Source organism: Heliconius melpomene, chromosome 13 (genome assembly GCF_056956725.1).
Source record: "Heliconius melpomene rosina isolate 202511_hmr_F chromosome 13, ASM5695672v1, whole genome shotgun sequence".
NCBI lineage: Eukaryota > Metazoa > Arthropoda > Insecta > Lepidoptera > Nymphalidae > Heliconius > Heliconius melpomene.
Genome location: NC_140401.1, coordinates 7,309,969 through 7,328,759, shown reverse-complemented (window position 1 = coordinate 7,328,759; position 18,791 = coordinate 7,309,969). Strand labels below are relative to the sequence as shown.

The window sequence follows — 18,791 nt, the reverse complement described above, 5'->3', positions numbered from 1 at the left end:
CTGTCGTATAAAACTTGTACTATTATTTAAGATGCGACGATGCACATCATATGTGAGCAATCTATTTTTGGTGACGTTTTTATAACGTATTTATAACGAAACTGTGTCATTTTGCAAAGTTATGAATATGTAAAAGTAACCCAAGACCAAGGTCAATACAAATTAAAGGTCATTACTAGGTCAATACAAATTAGAGGTCATTACTAGGTAAAAACAATTATATTCTAACATCAATCTTAATAATACAAAGATTCAATAAATAGCAATTTTCATATTTTGATCTGAGTTGTTTGGAGTAAATTGATCTTAAAAAATTTGTAAGCTTATTATTCTGCATATTAATCTGATAAATCAAAAACAACTATGAACAATACAAACCAAAAAATATAAATAAATAAAACTAGTTGATATCAAAAATATTTATATTTATAATATTTATTTTGAAACTAAAAGGCAATTTCAAAAGAGGCGGGGGGTGTGGTAGGCATCTATCCCGGGTTTACTCTACGGAGGCAATCAGTTACCTTTTTATTATATGCATAAATATAGATAATATTGAATTAAATTTAATTCTTCGTAAGCCATATGTTAAGAAGTTAAGTTAACGATATGTTTTTTATAGTTTCACGTTGTATCCCGTATGTAGCCTAATATTAAGGCACCTCGTTAACATTAAGACACTTCTGTTTCCCACTTCTCGCCGGATACTAGAGGCACTGCAATGTATAGAAGAAAAGTGTTTTACATATAATAGTTACGCGTAAAAACTGACAACTAATTTAAACATACAACTAAATTAAAAACTGACAACTAATTTGACATAACTGACATAAAAAAGAATATTATTTATATAATAACTATTTAGGTACTACTAACTTACTTTACTACTAACTTACTTTAGTCATAGATTTTATTTTATATAGGTATATAACATATATATATTTGTTATAACTATGGTACTATATTGAAGAGTGTTAAAAAATATATTTGTGGTACGAAATAAAAAAACTACATTTATTTAACATGTGTTTTAATTATTTTTCTTATTTTAATGAAACAATAAATTTATGATGTTAAAGAAAAAACATTGACCCAACGGCGCGGTTGACCCGTTAATTATTATATTCAACTTGAAGTAATTATAAAAATGCAAGAAAAATGTCTTATTATATAAATTACAGTGTTTAGAAGATAAATTACTCGTGACACAATTTCATAGTTGGCCTCTATTGTGGGTTACCGCAGTTATTAGTTATATAATAAACTATACCCTACACTTAAGTAATCTTTGTGTAAGTATTATTCCATTCCATAGTCTATGAACGTTAATTATTTAAGTGGATTATCATTATCAGTATTGGATACTTCTGCAAACCTGGCTAAACTTCAGTTTAGTATAAAACAATTGTTATATAATATAGGACCTTGTTTTATAATGTATTTTCATATAGCGATATGGGAACTACACGTAATAATAAAATTTGTATATGAAAATATGTAAAATTATAACAGTTAAACATATTTTAAAATCCATAGGGATTTTCAGTTTTCTATATTGTTTCATTTGTTTTAAAAACAAAACTTATTCTTCCTTAATTTGTTTCTGTCTGTGCACTTATACATACATACATACATGTACTTATATACGTACGTGCTATTACTCCACTATGGCATTACGGTTTCCTAGAGATGTGAAGGTTGCGGGATGTATGCCATGAACCTAACGACACTAGAGTTATTAAAGCGGGAAAAATTGTGCGCAAACCGTGTCGATCGTGTAAATCGACCATACGTATAAAACGGCGCACATTTTATATCAGTGAACTGTAACGAGTATCATTATATTATTTTTCAACGAAAAATATATTTAAAATGATCTTGTGGTCTATTCTAGTTATAGTTGTGTTATGGACATTTATATATAGATTCAGGAGAAGGAATATGTACAAGCTGGCTTCTAAAATCCAAGCGCCGGATAGGGAAATACCCATTATAGGGATAGCGCAAACGCTGATGGGAAGCAATGAAGGCAAGTTAAAATTTATACCTAAATACGAAAACATGTAAGTGTTATGGAATATTGTTATGGAATTACACAAAATGAATTAATTAAAAACTTAAAGATCGGTTTAAATATATAAAAAAAATAGAAAAAATATGATTTTCACAACTATTTGATATATTAATTTAAAGATTTACCGCCCCACTGATTAATTCGTCGTAATTTCGGAGTAACAATTGGTGATGTTTTAATACCAGTCTTTTCTGCATATGGTCTTTAGTGACTTCCACTAAGTATAGTGGAATATTAAATTTTGTGGTCTCGTTGATCTTGTAAATATGTTTGTGTTCCAACACAATAAATTTTTGAAATAGCTTACCATTCTTTTTCCTGTCGTACTAAATGTAGTCTTGTTTGTGTAAAAAGGTTTTCCGATGGTAGATGCGTCAAAATCGCTTTAGTCTTTCCATGTAAATTTTAAAATTGAGACAAACAATGTGTAAATTTACATGGTTATATCAAAGGTCTCAAGTATGATATACCTACCTATTAATGTGGAGATATTTTTTGATAATAATGATATTGATAGATGATAATAATATTACTAACAAGAATGTATTAATTATTTATTACTTATAAATCGAGATTATTACCTCTGGATGTGTATAATATATTCACAAATAATGAAATGGGCTGAATTTTCCAATACACGTTTGGTTTGTGTCATAATACTGAATCCAGTATGATGGCCGAGCATGGATTCTTTGACAACCAACTTGATATGGGTAATCATTGAAATGAATTTTACTTACAGATAACAATACACACTATGAAAAAAAGTCAATCATGTTTAAGAAAAAAAAAATAAAATTGTGATAGATTTTTTTTAAGTTAACCTTAATAACATTATAAGGATATATAAAGTGGGCGGATCGAACATAGATATTGTTAAGGCAAACTAAAAGTACACCAACCTATATTTTGAATATAATGATATTTTAGGTGAATCAACTTTTGTACTTAGGTACATTGGGGCTATGAATATGTCAACAGATTTTTTATCAGACACTTTTAAAAACAAAATATACTTTTATTTATCTCTATAAAATCCTTATAACCTTACATATATACAGAAACGTATCTATTTATTCTTTAATAACATAATCTTCTTTTGCTTACGCAGACATAATGTTGAGTTTACAAGCATTTAGTTACGAGTCAATGTTATACGATGGAGTGCTTCGAGGTTGGCTCAATCATATACTCTATTTTTGTGAGTATTTTATTTTTTATTTTATAATTATTATTTTTATCTACTAATGTTTTATAGTTAAAATACGTTTTACTTATTTCAATCATTATTCGATGCATTTCTTATTTCTAGTAATAACGAATCCTGTGGATTTGGAAATGATATTAAAGACATGCTTAACTAAAGATGACTTACACAGATTTATACAAAAAATCATCGGCAATGGTGGTATATTCGCACCAGGTACTTATGTGTTCATATTATTAATATATTCAAAAAATATATATAATATTTTCCATTATTGTGATAACATTTTGAATATAACTTCTTTCAGTTCCAATATGGAGGCGACGCAGAAAAATATTAATACCAGCCTTTAGTCCAAAAATTACAGATCAATTTTCTGATGTATTTTCTGATAATGGTGAAAAATTAGTGAAAAAATTATCCAAAGTTGATGGAAAAGGAAAATTTAGCATATGGCCATACTTGTCCGCATATGCTTTGGATTCCGTGTGTGGTCAGTATGGAAAGGATACCGGAAATTATGATAGTTAATATATAAAAGTAGTTTAGTAAAAATTGTTATAAATTACTAAATAAAATAAAAAATAAATATAAATAGCCTTTATTTTTATATTTTCAATATGGTCAGGTTGTCTTGACACATAGGCCTCCTCCAACTTTCTTCAATGGTCTCTTGAGTTGGCGAGCTTTCTCCAATGTTTAGGCAGGTCGTCTTCCCATCTCTTCACCTGCGTCTCTGGGATACCACTCCGTGACATCCTTTGTCCATTTGTCTATTTTTGACCTCATCATTTTGAAAAATTTAAAAATACCTATCTCAGAAATATAAATTACTAGAGTTCTAAAAATAATTCTCTAAGTCCCACTCGTACGGAGGTACACACATAAGTATATTAATGGGCGTTCCAGTTTCAGAAGTATTTGCAGCAAATGTTACTTGTTTGGTTTCATGTTGATTTATTCACGTTTATCTGTCATTAGACACACACGCGACTTTAGACTTTGATTTATGTCTTCTTTTGCTTTGCTAAAACTATCATGTTCTTTTTATTATTTTAAATTTGGATTTTATTATATTATTTGAATTTTCCATTAATGTAAACAAAATTGTAAATATTTATGGAAAATTAAATGACTTAGCTGTAATATACAAAATCAACACATACTTACTATTCTTTTTACAGAAACTACATTAGGTGTTCAACTAAACGCCCAAGATGATCCGAATTCTTCCTTTTTAAATTCAATAAACGTTGTGTTAGATATTGTTAGCAAGAGAATTTTTCATTTGTGGTTGCAACCGGATTGGCTTTTCAAATTTTTCCCTCAGTACAAGAAGCAAGAAGAGTGTATAGGCATCTTACATAATTTCACAGATGAAGTAAATAATCCATACTTATAGTGAATATTATTACATTATGACAATTAGATGAAAGTTGTTATATATTTTTCTCATTTAAGGTCATCAAAAAGAGACGAGTTGAATTGAGCAAAGAAAAGGATAACGAAACAGAAGCCAGTACGGAATATAGTATGTGGTATAATTTCTTATTACATTACATTTTTTAATGTAACACATTTACATTACATTTTTCTTAAAAAATATATATGCAGAATATCTAAATTATTGATTAATTATTGTAAAAAAATGGATTTTCCCTTTACAGATTTACAGGAATATCATAAAAAAACTTTGTTGGACCTTCTTATATCGTTGTCTGGCGGTGAGAGAGGATATACTAACATGGAACTACGCGAAGAAGTTCTCACATTGACTATTGCTGGGACAGACACTTCTGCTGTAGCTATTGGTTATACACTGAAGTTGTTGGCAAAATATCCAAAAATACAGGAGAAAGTGTATGAAGAGTGAGTAATTCAAGTTCTAAGAAAAATAATTAATAATTTAGTAATTACTTAAGAAGAATATGATTAATTAATCACATAATAATAAAATTAATTCTTATCTTTACTTTTGTCACTCACAAATTGCTTACTTTTGTGCTCCCATTTTGATCTGAAAATTATTTAGTTACTTAACTGACGTTAAAATGAGTAAATCTAAAATAAAGAAATTTCCGTATTTAAATTCCCAATAGGCCATACAAAAATTATAAGTGAGTCTACCTTTTCAGGTTGTATGAAATGTTTGGAAATTCCAATAGGTCTGTGACCAAAGATGATTTGCTACAACTAAAATGTTTAGAGAGAGTAATAAAAGAAAGCATAAGACTGTTCCCTCCTGTACCTTTTATTATTCGAAAAGTGGAAGCCGATGTCACACTTCGTAAGTAACGTTGTTACTTCTGTATGAAATATCTTGCTTAATTGACGGAATAATATAGTTACACTTTCCTACAATTTGCAAAATTTATATGTACATGGCAAAGTAAGTTTTTCTATAATGTACGTACCTATATTTAAATTTTTTTCAGCTTCAGGCCGTGTTCTTCCAGCCGGTTCAGGAGTAGTAGTGTCAATATGGGGCTGTCATCGAGATCCAAAATACTGGGGAGCGGATGCAGACCACTTTGATCCTGACCGCTTCTTGCCAGAGCGCTTTGACTTAAAACATCCCTGTAGTTTTATGCCTTTTAGTAACGGACCTAGGAATTGTGTAGGCAAGTGAAGTTGCAACTTAAATATTTTTATTATCGGTTTTCAAATCAAATTCTTTAAGATTTGTGCCATATCTTGCTGTTAATTTTTATAACAACTTATTTATGACAATTTCGTTCTTAAAATATCGAATTCATACTTTTATGAATTAATAAATCAATTATGCTATTTTTTAATCATATTTTTATATATTATTTGTAGGCTATCAATACGCTTTAATGTCGATCAAGACCTCGCTGGCAATGATACTGCGATATTATAAAGTAGTTGGAGAACCGGAGAAGGGACCGATACCGCATATTAGAGTTAAGTTAAATGTCATGATGAAAGATGTCGATGGATATCAAGTGGCTTTGGAAAGACGGCCCGGAATGACATTATAACAATTAATAAAAACTCAATAATAAAAAAATACTTGGTTTTTTTCTTTTTATACAGTAGGTAGGTACATAGTATCAATATATAAGAAGTATGTAATAGCTATTGATAGTATTAATAAGTATATTTTTGTACATATTTATATAAAATACTGCATATAAAAGTGAAAAATATAAAAAAAAATGTTTTATTTATTTACATACCAATTTACCTATAAAATACAAATCATATTGCCAATAAAACACATCGCTATTAAATACCTTATTTTGTTATATTAACTGCTCCATCAATTAAATACAAGGAAATTCTAAGTAATCACTAGTATCAAGTTTATTGCTTAGTCGACTATAACAGTTGGTTAATTTTCTAAGAAATATACACGGCCATAACCATTTAATGTTAGTTCAATTTATCCTGTAAATATTATAATATTATATGCATAATTACATCGACTGCTTGTAGGATTGATCCCCACTCGAGAAAATTAAATATTTATTTAAATTTATATTTGTATTTCGTCGCTCTCGCGTTGATTTCTGCCACTGAACACGTAATGCCTCCAGAATTCAGCGGAAAGTGCAGAACGGAATGTCTTAACACTTTTTTCTTTCTTCTCCCTGTGTGCGTGATTCAGCGTGAAGCTAATAGAAAACGGATTTAAAAGCAAAATTAGTAATAATAGTAATTTTGAACTTGACAGTTTTGTAATAAAAAAAAAAATTATATTAATTATTGATTTGAGGCCAGAAGTGGCCAGTACTTCTTCGCCCTGGTTATAAATTTCAAGCCTTGCGTTGAGTTCTGTCACTCACACAACAGCTCGAAAACTCGACGGAAAATGGGGAATGGAAGTGAATTAACGGTAACGGTGCCTTAAGTAGTAGTGCCTTAGTTCTATTTTTATATAAATTAATACTTTTTTGTAAAAAAAATAAACAAATTATATAAGTTTGTGTATCTAACTGTAAATTATACAAATTTGTATATTTAAACAAATTGATCAAGTAACATATTATATGTTATATATTATACGTTTATTATATGTTTATAAAGATGAAAAATAATTACACTTTAAAATTGCTATTTTCAATAACCTTTACTTGAATAAATAAAACCTTTGTGAATAAACATTCACATAGCTTTCAGCAATAAGCAATGTCTTTAATGACAAACGACCTTTTAAAGCATAATTTCAACATAATTCGCATAATGCAGCTTATATTTCAGGCCATTAAAACAAATTGTCAACATAAATCTTTTTGGTTTATGTCAATGTTACGACAATTGATTTGAACAGATACAGTTCGTTGATTAGCTTATGATTGTTTGTGATATTGGAGAAAAATACACAATTATTTTAGCAGATAATCAGAAGAAGAGAAGAATCCGCAGTTAAGTGATAATTATTCTATAGGACGTTCTAATTATTCTATAGGAAGTTCTCGTAAGTTAATTTGTTTTATTTCTTGTTTTCATGTGTTGTATTTCTTGTATAAAACTAGCGACAAACATCTAGAAATCTTTGTCTGGCTGTCATTACGGAGAACATTGATGGCTCATGCTTTTTTTTCTACTAAATAATCTGCTTTTCCTACGGATGCTTCTCAAGTAAAGTTTTATGACAAATTCAAAGAACGGTCAAATTTAAATGTCCCGCACATTTAATTTTAGTTACTTTTACATGTAATTTTAAATTATATGCACAATTTTAGGATGAACTACAAATATATGATGGTTATGGTTTTTTTAATATAAATACCTATAAATATTTAATTTTCAAATTTTCTCTTTATTTGTCCCGTAACTTCTCCCATATGTTTTGATTAGGCGGCGAATTTAATTCAATATTTGATTTGAGACTGTCGCTTCCGTCGTAGGTACGTAATATCTTGAAGTTCTCAAAATGACATAATAGAAATTACTTTAGAATTTAGTATACACAAACCTAATTAAATTTATCCAAGGTAAACTTCAGTTTACTTTTATTGCAGTAAATTTATTTCTATTCTCTTCAAAAATATAACTTCGTGCATAACTGCTCTTTGTTCTGGCGAAGTTAAAATTTTTAATATCGTTAAAGGTCAACGTGACAAGTGCAATAGAGCATAAACAGAAACGTCACGTCACTACATTTAAGGAAAGACATTTACTTAGTTACTGTTATTACTAAAAGCAGCGTGTCACGAATACCCAGGAGCAGTGTCGGGCGGGCGGCCGTGCTGGGCGGGCCCCTATAACGTGACGCGGGAAAACGTAGCACACGTGAAACTAACGTAAAAAGTAACGTGTCTCTATTGACATGTAGATTTTAAATATGAATCTCGATGCTTTCTCTATTACGACGTAGCATGCGATTTACGCATTTGTATAGAAATATGCTCATATTTTTGCTAAGCGAAAAATATTTGATGGCATAAGTTTTGATATTATCGAGTATGTCATTTCCCCTCTGATACATTCAGAAATACGAAATGAGAATTTATATGAGAATATTAAATTAAATAATATATAATTTTCCAGATAGCTCTTAAGCAAAATGACTCAAGTATTTGATAACGATGAGCCCTTTATTTATCGGTTAAATGATAACGGGTTTGGACCAAGTCTTCTTGTAAAGGTAAATGTTAAAACCTTTAGAAGTAAAGTAAATTTAAACCATTTAGGTTCAAAATTAGAAGTAGATAGTAATAAATTGAAAATATTTGAATAATATTATTTATTCAAATATTTTACTTTTTTAATATTATGGGCACTACCACAGTCAAAATTTTCTATGTCTAATGAGATAGAATTTTTTTTTTAACAGTGAATATCTCCTACTGTTTAAGGCTCCAATCACTAGGGCTAACAACACTAAACTTATTTTAAAGGAGTGTTAAATGAGGCTGTTGTGGCACAATGTTGCAGCGTCCGACTGAAAAAGGTTAAGGTTATTTCTTTGATTTGGTAACGGCGTTGAGTTCTATGACTCAACACACAACGTCTCGAAAATTAAACGGAAAATAGCAAACGCAATGTGTACATATTTATTAATCACTTTCAAATCTGAGATGGATATGTAATTTATGAAAGAAAACAGCATCTCAAGATCAGACTCTCAGAATCTCAGACTTGAGAGCGCTATATAAATATGGGCTTTGTAAGGTAGGTTTTGTAGGTAAGTACTTCATTGCTTTTATACCAAATTGCCTATTAAATCATTTGTTTATCAGGTTTGTACAGAACGCGGATGGCGCGTTTATCAAGGCTTCGGTGGTGGTGAGGAAAAATGGAATCTGTGGTGGCGGACTAGCGCTTTTCCTGCCACTTCTTATAGAGCTTTGGGTGATTGGCAGGTTAGAGAATCTTGCTATTAACATCCATTTCTGTCTCCATCTGAACTAATTCTTTTATCTACTTAGGTAGAGGTGTTTATATAATGCGAAATCTTTGTTTTTATAGCATATGACATCGTATATCTATTTCAAGACAAGTTATATCTGCGTAAATCTTCCTAATAATATTTTATAGGTGCTAGAAAAATCTAAGGGGGTTAGTAAAATGACTATAAAATGGATGCGAGTATTCGTTCGCGATAGATATTCATTCATGTTCTATTGAGATTTCTCGTGTCTACCTCTAATACAAAGTTATGACGCTGTGACAAACGTCGATAGTTTTATGACTTGGGCTTGTGTCTAACATTATTGTTATTCATGTTATACTTTTTTATTATTTACCTTACTCGTAAAGCAGTTGAAATTCCGTAAATATTGAGCATTTGCAAATTTGGTATACTTTATAGCGGTGTTAGGGATGGCAATTCCTATACATACATGAACTTTTTCAGTCAGCTTCACGCTGTATCCCGCACACTGCAGGGTAGGCAGAGGCGTAGTGTAACACTTCGTTCCCCATTTGCTGCCGAATTCTTGAGGCGTTGCTTATTGAGTGGTAGAACTCAACGCCGCGATTTGCCTCGCCACCAGAAATATAAATTTAAACAAATATTTCACCTCCTCCAGTGGGGATCGAACCCACATCCAGTCGGTTTTACAGTCAGTCATCTTTTTCAGTGGCTTTCCAAAAATCTGTACTATTTGGTACTATGAAATTTGTTTTTTTAGTTTGTTGTTATTATACATTCTGAAGATTGAATAATAATTTATTTTTAGAAAACAAGTAATTTACTTTTCGTTTCAGTTTATGAATCATATACCAAAAGGTGGTTCGATATGCAGGAAGGACAGTTTGTCTAGACTATTACGGTGTATGAGAAGGATATATGGAACAATTTATGACTTTAGGTTAGTTGTTTGCGATTTAATTATTTCCACAATTTTGTAATATATGCATAAAGAGCCCTTTAACTTAATATATTTTCGTAAATTCCTACTGAAAAAGCTATAAAATTAAAGCAACGATCGTAAAATATAAAGCAAACAAACAACAGGAAGTCGTTTCAGGGTAATTAAAAAAATAGAATTAACAAGGGAAATAGAGAATTAGCCAATAAAAATTAAACATAAATCTTTCATTTTAAAACAATAAAAAAATCAACACGCAAATCTATGAATTCTAATCAGGCTGTAAAATGAAGGGAGGTAATTGCACCCTCGATATTTTTGTGGTTCCCCGCCGTTGGAACCGATATATTGATCGCTAATATCACGTTTAATATTCAAACCATGTTCTGCAGCATGATATATTTTTTGTTTTTATTTATATATAGAGGTATTAAAATATTTTTTTTAAATATTTTTTCCATATTTATTTTATAGAAATTGTTATGTTATTTTTTCATTGTTATGATTAAATACTGCGTTCTCTCCTCTCTGTTTTTTTTTCGAAATATTGCGTATTAAATGCTGTTATAAATATTGGTTTGTATTTATTAAAATAAATTAAATCGGAAAATAATATTTAAAATATTTCGAATATCGAAAACATTTTAAAAGCATTTCGTGAATAAGAATCCGAGTTCATCCTTTCCCAACTGATGACGTCGTTACGTGATGCCAAAAAATATTAATAGCGTATTTTCGATACTAATCTATCACAGACATGAAGGAAACTTTGAAATTATGTAATATAAATACAACATCAATCAAAAAGTTACCAATATAGAAATACCATCTTTTGTATATCTCTACAACATTTATTTGTTTATCAAAAACAAAATATCATTTCTGTAACTCTAACGTTACTAGAAATTAGTCTCATTTTGGCTTTTTCCGATATTGTTCGTTACATTAGTTACGATTCACGTCATTGGCGATTTGAATGAATCTACGTGTGTTGCGTGCGGCACGACATTATCGTTATTTTATGAGATGCATCTAAGAAAATTGAGCCTTCTAACCTCCTTGGATGCCTTGATTTAATCACTCTGAACAATATAAAATTATCCTTAGTACTATAGAACAAAAGTTTGATTTGATTTTTGGAAATTCTAGAAGAGGAAAAACCGTAATTTTATGCTATATAGACTATATGAAATAAATTGCGGGAAAGAAATTGCAACTATATTTAATGTTTATCTATTTATTCCTGAAAGTCATTGTGTTGGCTGTTCAAAATATAATTAGAAATATTTTAGATTACCTTGCGTTTCCATATGCCACAGCTAAAGTAAATTCGTCAATAATTGGTTATTATAAGACAGAAAAAATACATATCTTAGGGAATATTTTTTGTTGTGTTGTCTACATTATTTCTCTAGAATATGGAATATTTTATTGTAATGCCAAATTATAGTCATTATCATGTAGTCCTCGCGGGTAAAAAAATAAGATACAAAAATGCGAACGCTTCTAAATGTTTTAGCCTATATATAGCAAAAATGAAACTTATCAAATAATCATTAGATAACAGTCATTACAATTTATTATATTACCTACCCTTAATGGACAAATAAAGTTCTAAGAATGAACAAAATAGTAACAAAACAGAAAGAAAATACGTTTATTGAAAATGTAATTCTATGGAGAAACAATGTAAACTTATGAAACTAACTCGTCGCGAATATTAAATTAGCGAAGTTTTAAAGGTCGAGTTAGGAATTCTTCCTGCCGGGACGAAGGTGAAAGTTCGAGGTAATATTAAATTATAGTGTATACTGTATACTAATGAAACGTAATTACTCCAAGTGGTACCGGGGCTCGCGTGACAATCTCAAGAAAAAGCCAATGTCATAGTTTTGTTTTATATAGAATTAATGACGTTTTAGCTAGAGCAACTGACGCACGCTACTTTCTGTTTTAAAGAAACGGAAGGTAATGTCGTGTCCTTGAAAATTTTGTGACGACAGTTCTAACACTGTGTTGTATACCCCCGCTTGGCTTTTGGATTATGTAAGGAACGGGTTTGATTTTTGTTAGGTATCTTTCGAAACAATGCCGCTGCTCAAGATCATATACAATACATATGTTTAAATTTAAAGAAGTTAGAGAAAAAATGCTATTGTTAACAGACCCCGGCAAAAGCCGGCATTTTCTTTCTGGCATTAATGCCTGGAGAAGAATTGAAAGAAATGCCTAAAAATAATTGCATTATCATATTTGTTGAACTATTTTAATATTATGTTTCAGTCCACCCTGCTTCCACTTACCCTTGGAGTATGCAAAATTGGTATCTGAGTGTTCTCGCTTAAGACGCGATGAGTCTGCTGGATCCAATGTCGTTTGGATACACAAGCCCGTGGCACAGAGCCAGGGCCGAGGAATATTTCTATTTAGGGTAAATATCCCTATAAGAACAAATAATTTAATAATTGCAGTACCTATAAGGTAAAAGTGATAATAATATTGACAAAAACGATAATATAATTTATTCGATTTATATGCTGCATACATATAAAATTTTAATAGACAGAGGCAATAAACCTCAAAATAACAGGAAAATGTCACCGAATACTTAAAAAAGGTGCCCCATTTTTCACATGAATATCCATTTGTATAGTAGATCACGTAAAATTACGTTTCTTTTCCACCTTGGATATTACAACAACGATTATCTGCAAAATACATCTTAATATGCTTTTAGTGGCTACTGCGCTGGGATGGAATAAATAATTACCTCTTACTGCCATATGAGTATTTATTACATGGATCTTATATGGTAATAAGCTCTTACATGTTGTATGTAGTGTTAAGACACTCCGTTCCCCACTTTCGGCGAATTTTCGAGGCAATGCGGAATTTAACAGCGGGTTTCGCCTTGTTACCAGAGCGAAGAAATGAAAATATTAATAAATAATAATTCATTTCTCCGATTGGGAACCGAACTCTAAGCCGTCGCGTTTACAGTCAAACGTTTGTGCCACTGCGCCACGATAGCCTCTAACAACTTAAAAGAAAATTAACATATTCTGCTGCTAATTTGTTTTTCTGTTTCTTCCATCTATGGAGGCATAGGTTTTTCATTTTTCGAGGAAGCGAAAATAAAACGTTTGTAGTTTATTGCCCTAAAATCCTAAATGGGTTTAGTGCATCTAAGGCAACTATAACTGAATATACTTCCAAGTACGCGAACTTTGTACTGAGCTGCCAAATTTAGTGCACGTGGACACGCTATTGAGGCAGGTCGTAGGTCTTGTGTGTGTAAAGAGTTAGCTTCAGTCTATAAATAGTCCTTACGTACGTCACGTATGAATGAATTTTGGTATTCTTTAGAATTCTAGTATTCTATTTTGGTATGTTAGAAGATACCTACTGCATATGTTCCACACGTATTATTGTTATTGTTACATCTTATCAGCTCGGGGCTTGGCCAACTTACACTAATATTATATGCATATACGAGTATTACATGTAAAGAGTAAACATACATGTATAATGAGGCTGTGTTACTGTAAACGCAACCGCTGTGGGTTCAATTTCCACTCGGGGGAATGAATAATAAATTTTCATTTCTTCGCTCTGATTCCAAAGCAAGCCACGGTGTTGAGTTCCGCCCCTCAACACGCACACTATCAAGGCCAAGGAATGAATTTCCCTGAGCGATAATCCAATTATAATTTTTAATAACCTTCAGGTTTGCAGTCAGAGGCTGTTCCCACTGCGCCACGAATGCCTTAATCTGTCTTTTTATATTTAAAAAAAATAATTGAAGTGTAATATGTAAATTAAACGTATTTTTATTTAATTTTCAGAGCGTGTGTGATATGCGTTGCGGTAGTCCCGCTGTCGTTCAAAGATATATAGAGCGGCCCCTCCTCATTGCCGGGTACAAATTCGATTTGAGACTATACGTTTGCGTACCTGGATATCGACCGCTCACCGCCTATATGTATGCCGAGGGGCTTGCTAGATTTGGTATGTATAACATAAAATATACGAAATTTTATATATTATCCTGAATTTCTTATATCATTTTGTCGTTGCTTTCTAGTAGTAAGTTTTCACACTTTACTTCGTTTTCTGAGTTTGAGTTTAAAGTCTGAGATAGATCTTCCGTTTTCATTCATAATTTACATATCTATGATGCAAACGGCATCAGCGATCAATTCTGAGCGAGAGACTCTACCAAGTCTATATATTCTTATTTGGTTTTCTTCTTGTTTTTTTAAATTAATATATTATGTGTAATTGACTTAAAAGATCGTAGCCTCTAAACATTATTACGGTCGTTAAGTTTTAAAATAGTTATAAACATTATAGATATATACTTGATAGATGTAAATAGTAGCAACATTATATGTATAATAAGCATAACTAAGTACACAGTGTAAGTATGTATATTAACTTATTTCTCATGTTGCGTGAGCCATCTCGCGTCTCACAAGGTAGAGACAGAGAGAGTGAGAGAATGTTTTTCACCATTTGAAGAGTACGTAGTATTTTATTTAAGCAATATCATAAAAAATATATCTGTTACATAAAAAGACCATTTATCAGGGTTACCAGTTTAAATACATTTTAAACTTACAAAAACTGGTCTTAAATACCATATATTTATCAAAAAGGTAAAAAAGAGTTAAGATAGAGTTTTTAATATTGTTAAGTTTAGGTGATTATTTGTTTTCCAGGTACAGATAAATACACGTTGTCCGATATCCACAATCCGTACCGACACTTGACAAATTCGTCATTGAACAAAACTGGGCCGAGATATGCTGAATGTAAGGACAGAATTGGCAGTGGTAAGTAAATACTTAGAAACAAAAAAAATGCAAATTTAAGACTTAGTTTTTAGTAAGCATACAAAATACGTGCATTATCAACGTATTTGTCACTTTTTAAGATAATGTATTCGCATAACTCTTGTGATTCGCATAATAAAAGATGGCGCTGATTCAATTTTCTTCAAAGAAAATTAAATGATTCGCCAGATGTCGCTAGTATCTCGTTTTCAGGTTGCAAATGGACGCTTAAGCAAGTGAGACGAGCCTTGGTCGGGAGATGGGGCGCCGTCGAGTGGTTGGTTTGGCAAAGGATAAGGGCGCTAGTAACACTGACTTTGCTCGCGCAGGCCGCGGGGACGCCACCGGCGAGAAATTGTTTTGAATTCTATGGCTTTGATGTTCTACTTGATGATTGTTTGAAACCTTGGCTTATTGAGGTATTATGTTACATTTTGTTGAGATCTGTGTTCTTCCATATCGTAGCTAATGTTAACGTGTAACACCAAATAGATAATTTTGCTATCTTTAAGGTATTATTATAATTAATAATAATCAGCGTCACGCTGTACGCACACAGCAGGGTTGGCAGAAGGAACTCAGTATTAAAATTTGTGGAGGCATTGCGTGTTGAGTGGCGGAACTCAACGCCGCGCTTCGCCTTGATACCAGAACGAAGAAATGAAAATATAAATTATAATAATTATTTAGTTTTTTCCTTATTTATATTAAATTTGTATTGAATATAGATATTAGTGTTGTTAGGTAATGTACGCTATAAGTTACAGTTACAGTACAGTACCATTTTATAATATTAGTAATTTTGAAATGTATATTTATTGCTTTATTTCAAATATTTCCTTTATATTTCTTGCTTTATACCAAAATGTTGTATTTTAGGTGAATCTGTCTCCAGCCTTGGGTGCTGACTGTGAAGCCGATGTAATTGTGAAGCAACCGATGTTACACGAGCTATTTGATTTATTGGGTCTACCCATGCGTCATACTGGCTTGTCTCTACTGCAGGGACCCTCGCCACATCCCACTAAGTATGTAACATTTATTATACTTAAAATAAACTACATATTATATTTTTTCAAGGTTTTTTAATTTATTGTTTATTATTCATCCGTGGCCCAGTTGCGATACCTGTTGCCTGACTGAACATAGAGCGACTGACTGAACATAGAGATTCTTAGTTTGAAATCCACTAAAAAAAGATAATTTTTAAAACATTTTCTTAAATTTTTATCCCTCTCTATTTCTTATTAATACGTTAAGAATTGTTATGTGGAGCAAACGGTAAATAATAGAAAATAATTCAAAATTTAACCATGGAACGTACATTTCTTTTACGTACTCTACGTAGCTGTCTTTTAATAATATATTTCTCTATTACATATGAACATATTCTAGCTGTAGTTCAGAGGACGAGAGCGGAGTCACAAAGGTGGTAGCGACGAGGGCGTCGACGGGCCACCGCCGCGGAACTCGCCGACAGCGCAGACGGCGCGCCATGCCCATACACTGCGTCAACTTGCAACCACCTGTGGCTGATAAGTTTCCTGTTATAGTAAATGTTGGTTCAACTGTCAAACTTATCTACTTATATATGTTATATTTAAGGCAGTCGTAACGCAGTGGCACAATGTGTTTCTGTTCTTTGCTCTGGTAACAAGACTAAGAACATACTTGTGCTCCTCTACCCAATACGCACTGTCTCGAAAAAATACCGGAAAGTGGGGAACCGAATGTCTTAACATTAGGTTTCCTCTGCTTACTCTGTAATACAGTGTAATTCATTAAAAAAAGAAAGTTATATTTTTATTATTATTTTCCCAATATTCATACAATAAGCTTGCTTTTCCCATTCAAAATTGATTTATTACGTATTAATTATAATTAAATACGTTTTACAAGAAGTAGAGTCATGTTTACATGCGATATTGGATTACTGTAAAGTATTAGAAAGGAACACACATCACGGACAAAATTGTATGCGATTGATCTTAATTATATTTAAATAATTATAATTACTTAACATATATTTACTAAACTTTATAAGATGTTCATTATGTTACTTATCGAGAATCTCGACATACTTAATATTATTTTTTTACCAGGAGATACCTGAAAAGTCTAAGGACATTCAAATTGGGCGCCTGCCGAAAAACTCGCCTGAATCAAGCCCTGAAATTACGGAAGTACCGGTATGTTACGATATCAGTTTCGATTTTTTCATGGTGGAGAAATTTATAATAAATACATAATACGTAGGTATATACATACAATATGTAAATAATAAATATATAGTGAGTGAGAGAGGCCTGCGAGAGCCCGGAGTCGAGCACTATCCTTATAAGTCCTGGGCCAGCCCCTAAGTCGGAAAAGTTCAGGTATCTTAGATCCGTCATGCACGAGTCTGAAGGCGTCGATCACGATATCCATGGTCGGATAAGCGTTGCCTTGGCTTAGTGGCGGGAGGTCACTGGTGTAGTCTGTGATCACAGGATACCGTCCAAACCTGAACTTTTCCGACTTAGGAGCTGACCATGTCTTAACACTAGGTTTACTCTTCCTACCATATAAAATGCGGGATACAGTATGAAGTTCAACAAAAAATATTTCCAGTCAACAACTAATATAACACCAACGGAGCCAGTTGACGAGTCTTGGCGTGGCGGGTACTCGACTGCGGCGTCCCGTCGTCGGATGATGAGCGCGTGTGCGTGGGGCAACGGGGTGCGGTGGGACCGCGGCGTGGGGCGTGTGGGGCAGTGGGTGCGGATATATCCACATACGCTGCCTGGTGACGATCAGGTATTTTTTTAGTGTACCCGCACACAGCAGATATTGTTTTAAGTCTCTACTATCAGCTAGTTTTATTTAAATTTTCAATTCACATATATTATTATTTTTAACTAGGTTTTAAATCATATGTACCTAACTAATCATTATATTTAAACTACAGTTACCAGTAGAGGATGCCAGAGAAAGTGTAGCTCAAGTGTCAAAGTTCCTGCGGGCGGCGCGAGAAGTGGCACGCGAGGGCGGGCGGGACAAGTGCGCGCCGCGGGACGACAGCCGCGATGCCTTCTTGGAGACGGCGCTGAGGAAAAAACTGTCTTACCAACTATCTTCCAACTTCGAAGTGTGGCTGCCACCGTTTTAGTGTGTTCTTAGTTAGCCCTAAATAAATGCTTGCTCAATTGCTTGTTGTTTATGTTTTTGTTTCCTTTCTTCGTTTTAAAAATAGGTGTACAAAAACTTTTTTTTATAAAGTACCCATTTGTGATTTATTTACAAAATACTTTAATTAAGAAATGAACTTCCTGTTCTCTTAGTTCATCTGATACTACGAGTAAGTTGTAGCAGAAATATTGTTAACACGTATTTCAGAGTAACGAGCCTTA

The 18,791-nt window shown here is 32.2% G+C and overlaps 2 protein-coding genes across 5 annotated transcripts; both read left to right on the top strand.

The window, feature by feature from the left end:
* The first annotated feature begins 1,678 nt into the window (after nucleotides 1-1,678).
* On the top strand, nucleotides 1,679-6,462 carry LOC146532766 (cytochrome P450 4C1-like). 2 transcript variants are annotated; one of them, XM_085196913.1, is made up of 10 exons: nucleotides 1,679-2,029; nucleotides 3,186-3,275; nucleotides 3,387-3,497; nucleotides 3,589-3,774; nucleotides 4,466-4,662; nucleotides 4,743-4,812; nucleotides 4,949-5,150; nucleotides 5,417-5,568; nucleotides 5,717-5,902; nucleotides 6,102-6,462. In XM_085196913.1, the coding sequence occupies exons 1-10, from the start codon at nucleotides 1,873-1,875 to the stop codon at nucleotides 6,281-6,283; spliced, it is 1,533 nt and encodes a 510-aa protein (XP_085053039.1). In that variant the 5' UTR covers nucleotides 1,679-1,872; the 3' UTR covers nucleotides 6,284-6,462. The 2 variants fall into 2 exon arrangements, with proteins under 2 accessions (XP_085053039.1, XP_085053040.1); XM_085196914.1 differs by lacking the exon at nucleotides 1,679-2,029 and adding an exon at nucleotides 2,066-2,787 and having other exon boundaries at nucleotides 6,102-6,461.
* An 825-nt stretch (nucleotides 6,463-7,287) lies between these two features.
* On the top strand, nucleotides 7,288-18,580 carry LOC146532765 (putative tubulin polyglutamylase TTLL2). Of its 3 annotated transcripts, none has more exons than XM_085196910.1 (12): nucleotides 7,288-8,895; nucleotides 9,491-9,613; nucleotides 10,461-10,564; nucleotides 12,848-12,995; nucleotides 14,410-14,572; nucleotides 15,286-15,399; nucleotides 15,613-15,818; nucleotides 16,279-16,427; nucleotides 16,795-16,957; nucleotides 17,502-17,588; nucleotides 18,010-18,198; nucleotides 18,350-18,580. In XM_085196910.1, the coding sequence occupies exons 1-12, from the start codon at nucleotides 8,815-8,817 to the stop codon at nucleotides 18,548-18,550; spliced, it is 1,728 nt and encodes a 575-aa protein (XP_085053036.1). In that variant the 5' UTR covers nucleotides 7,288-8,814; the 3' UTR covers nucleotides 18,551-18,580. The 3 variants fall into 3 exon arrangements, with proteins under 3 accessions (XP_085053036.1, XP_085053037.1, XP_085053038.1); XM_085196911.1 differs by having other exon boundaries at nucleotides 7,291-8,895; nucleotides 16,795-16,951; XM_085196912.1 differs by lacking the exon at nucleotides 7,288-8,895 and having other exon boundaries at nucleotides 9,113-9,613.
* Nucleotides 18,581-18,791: the final 211 nt, after the last annotated feature.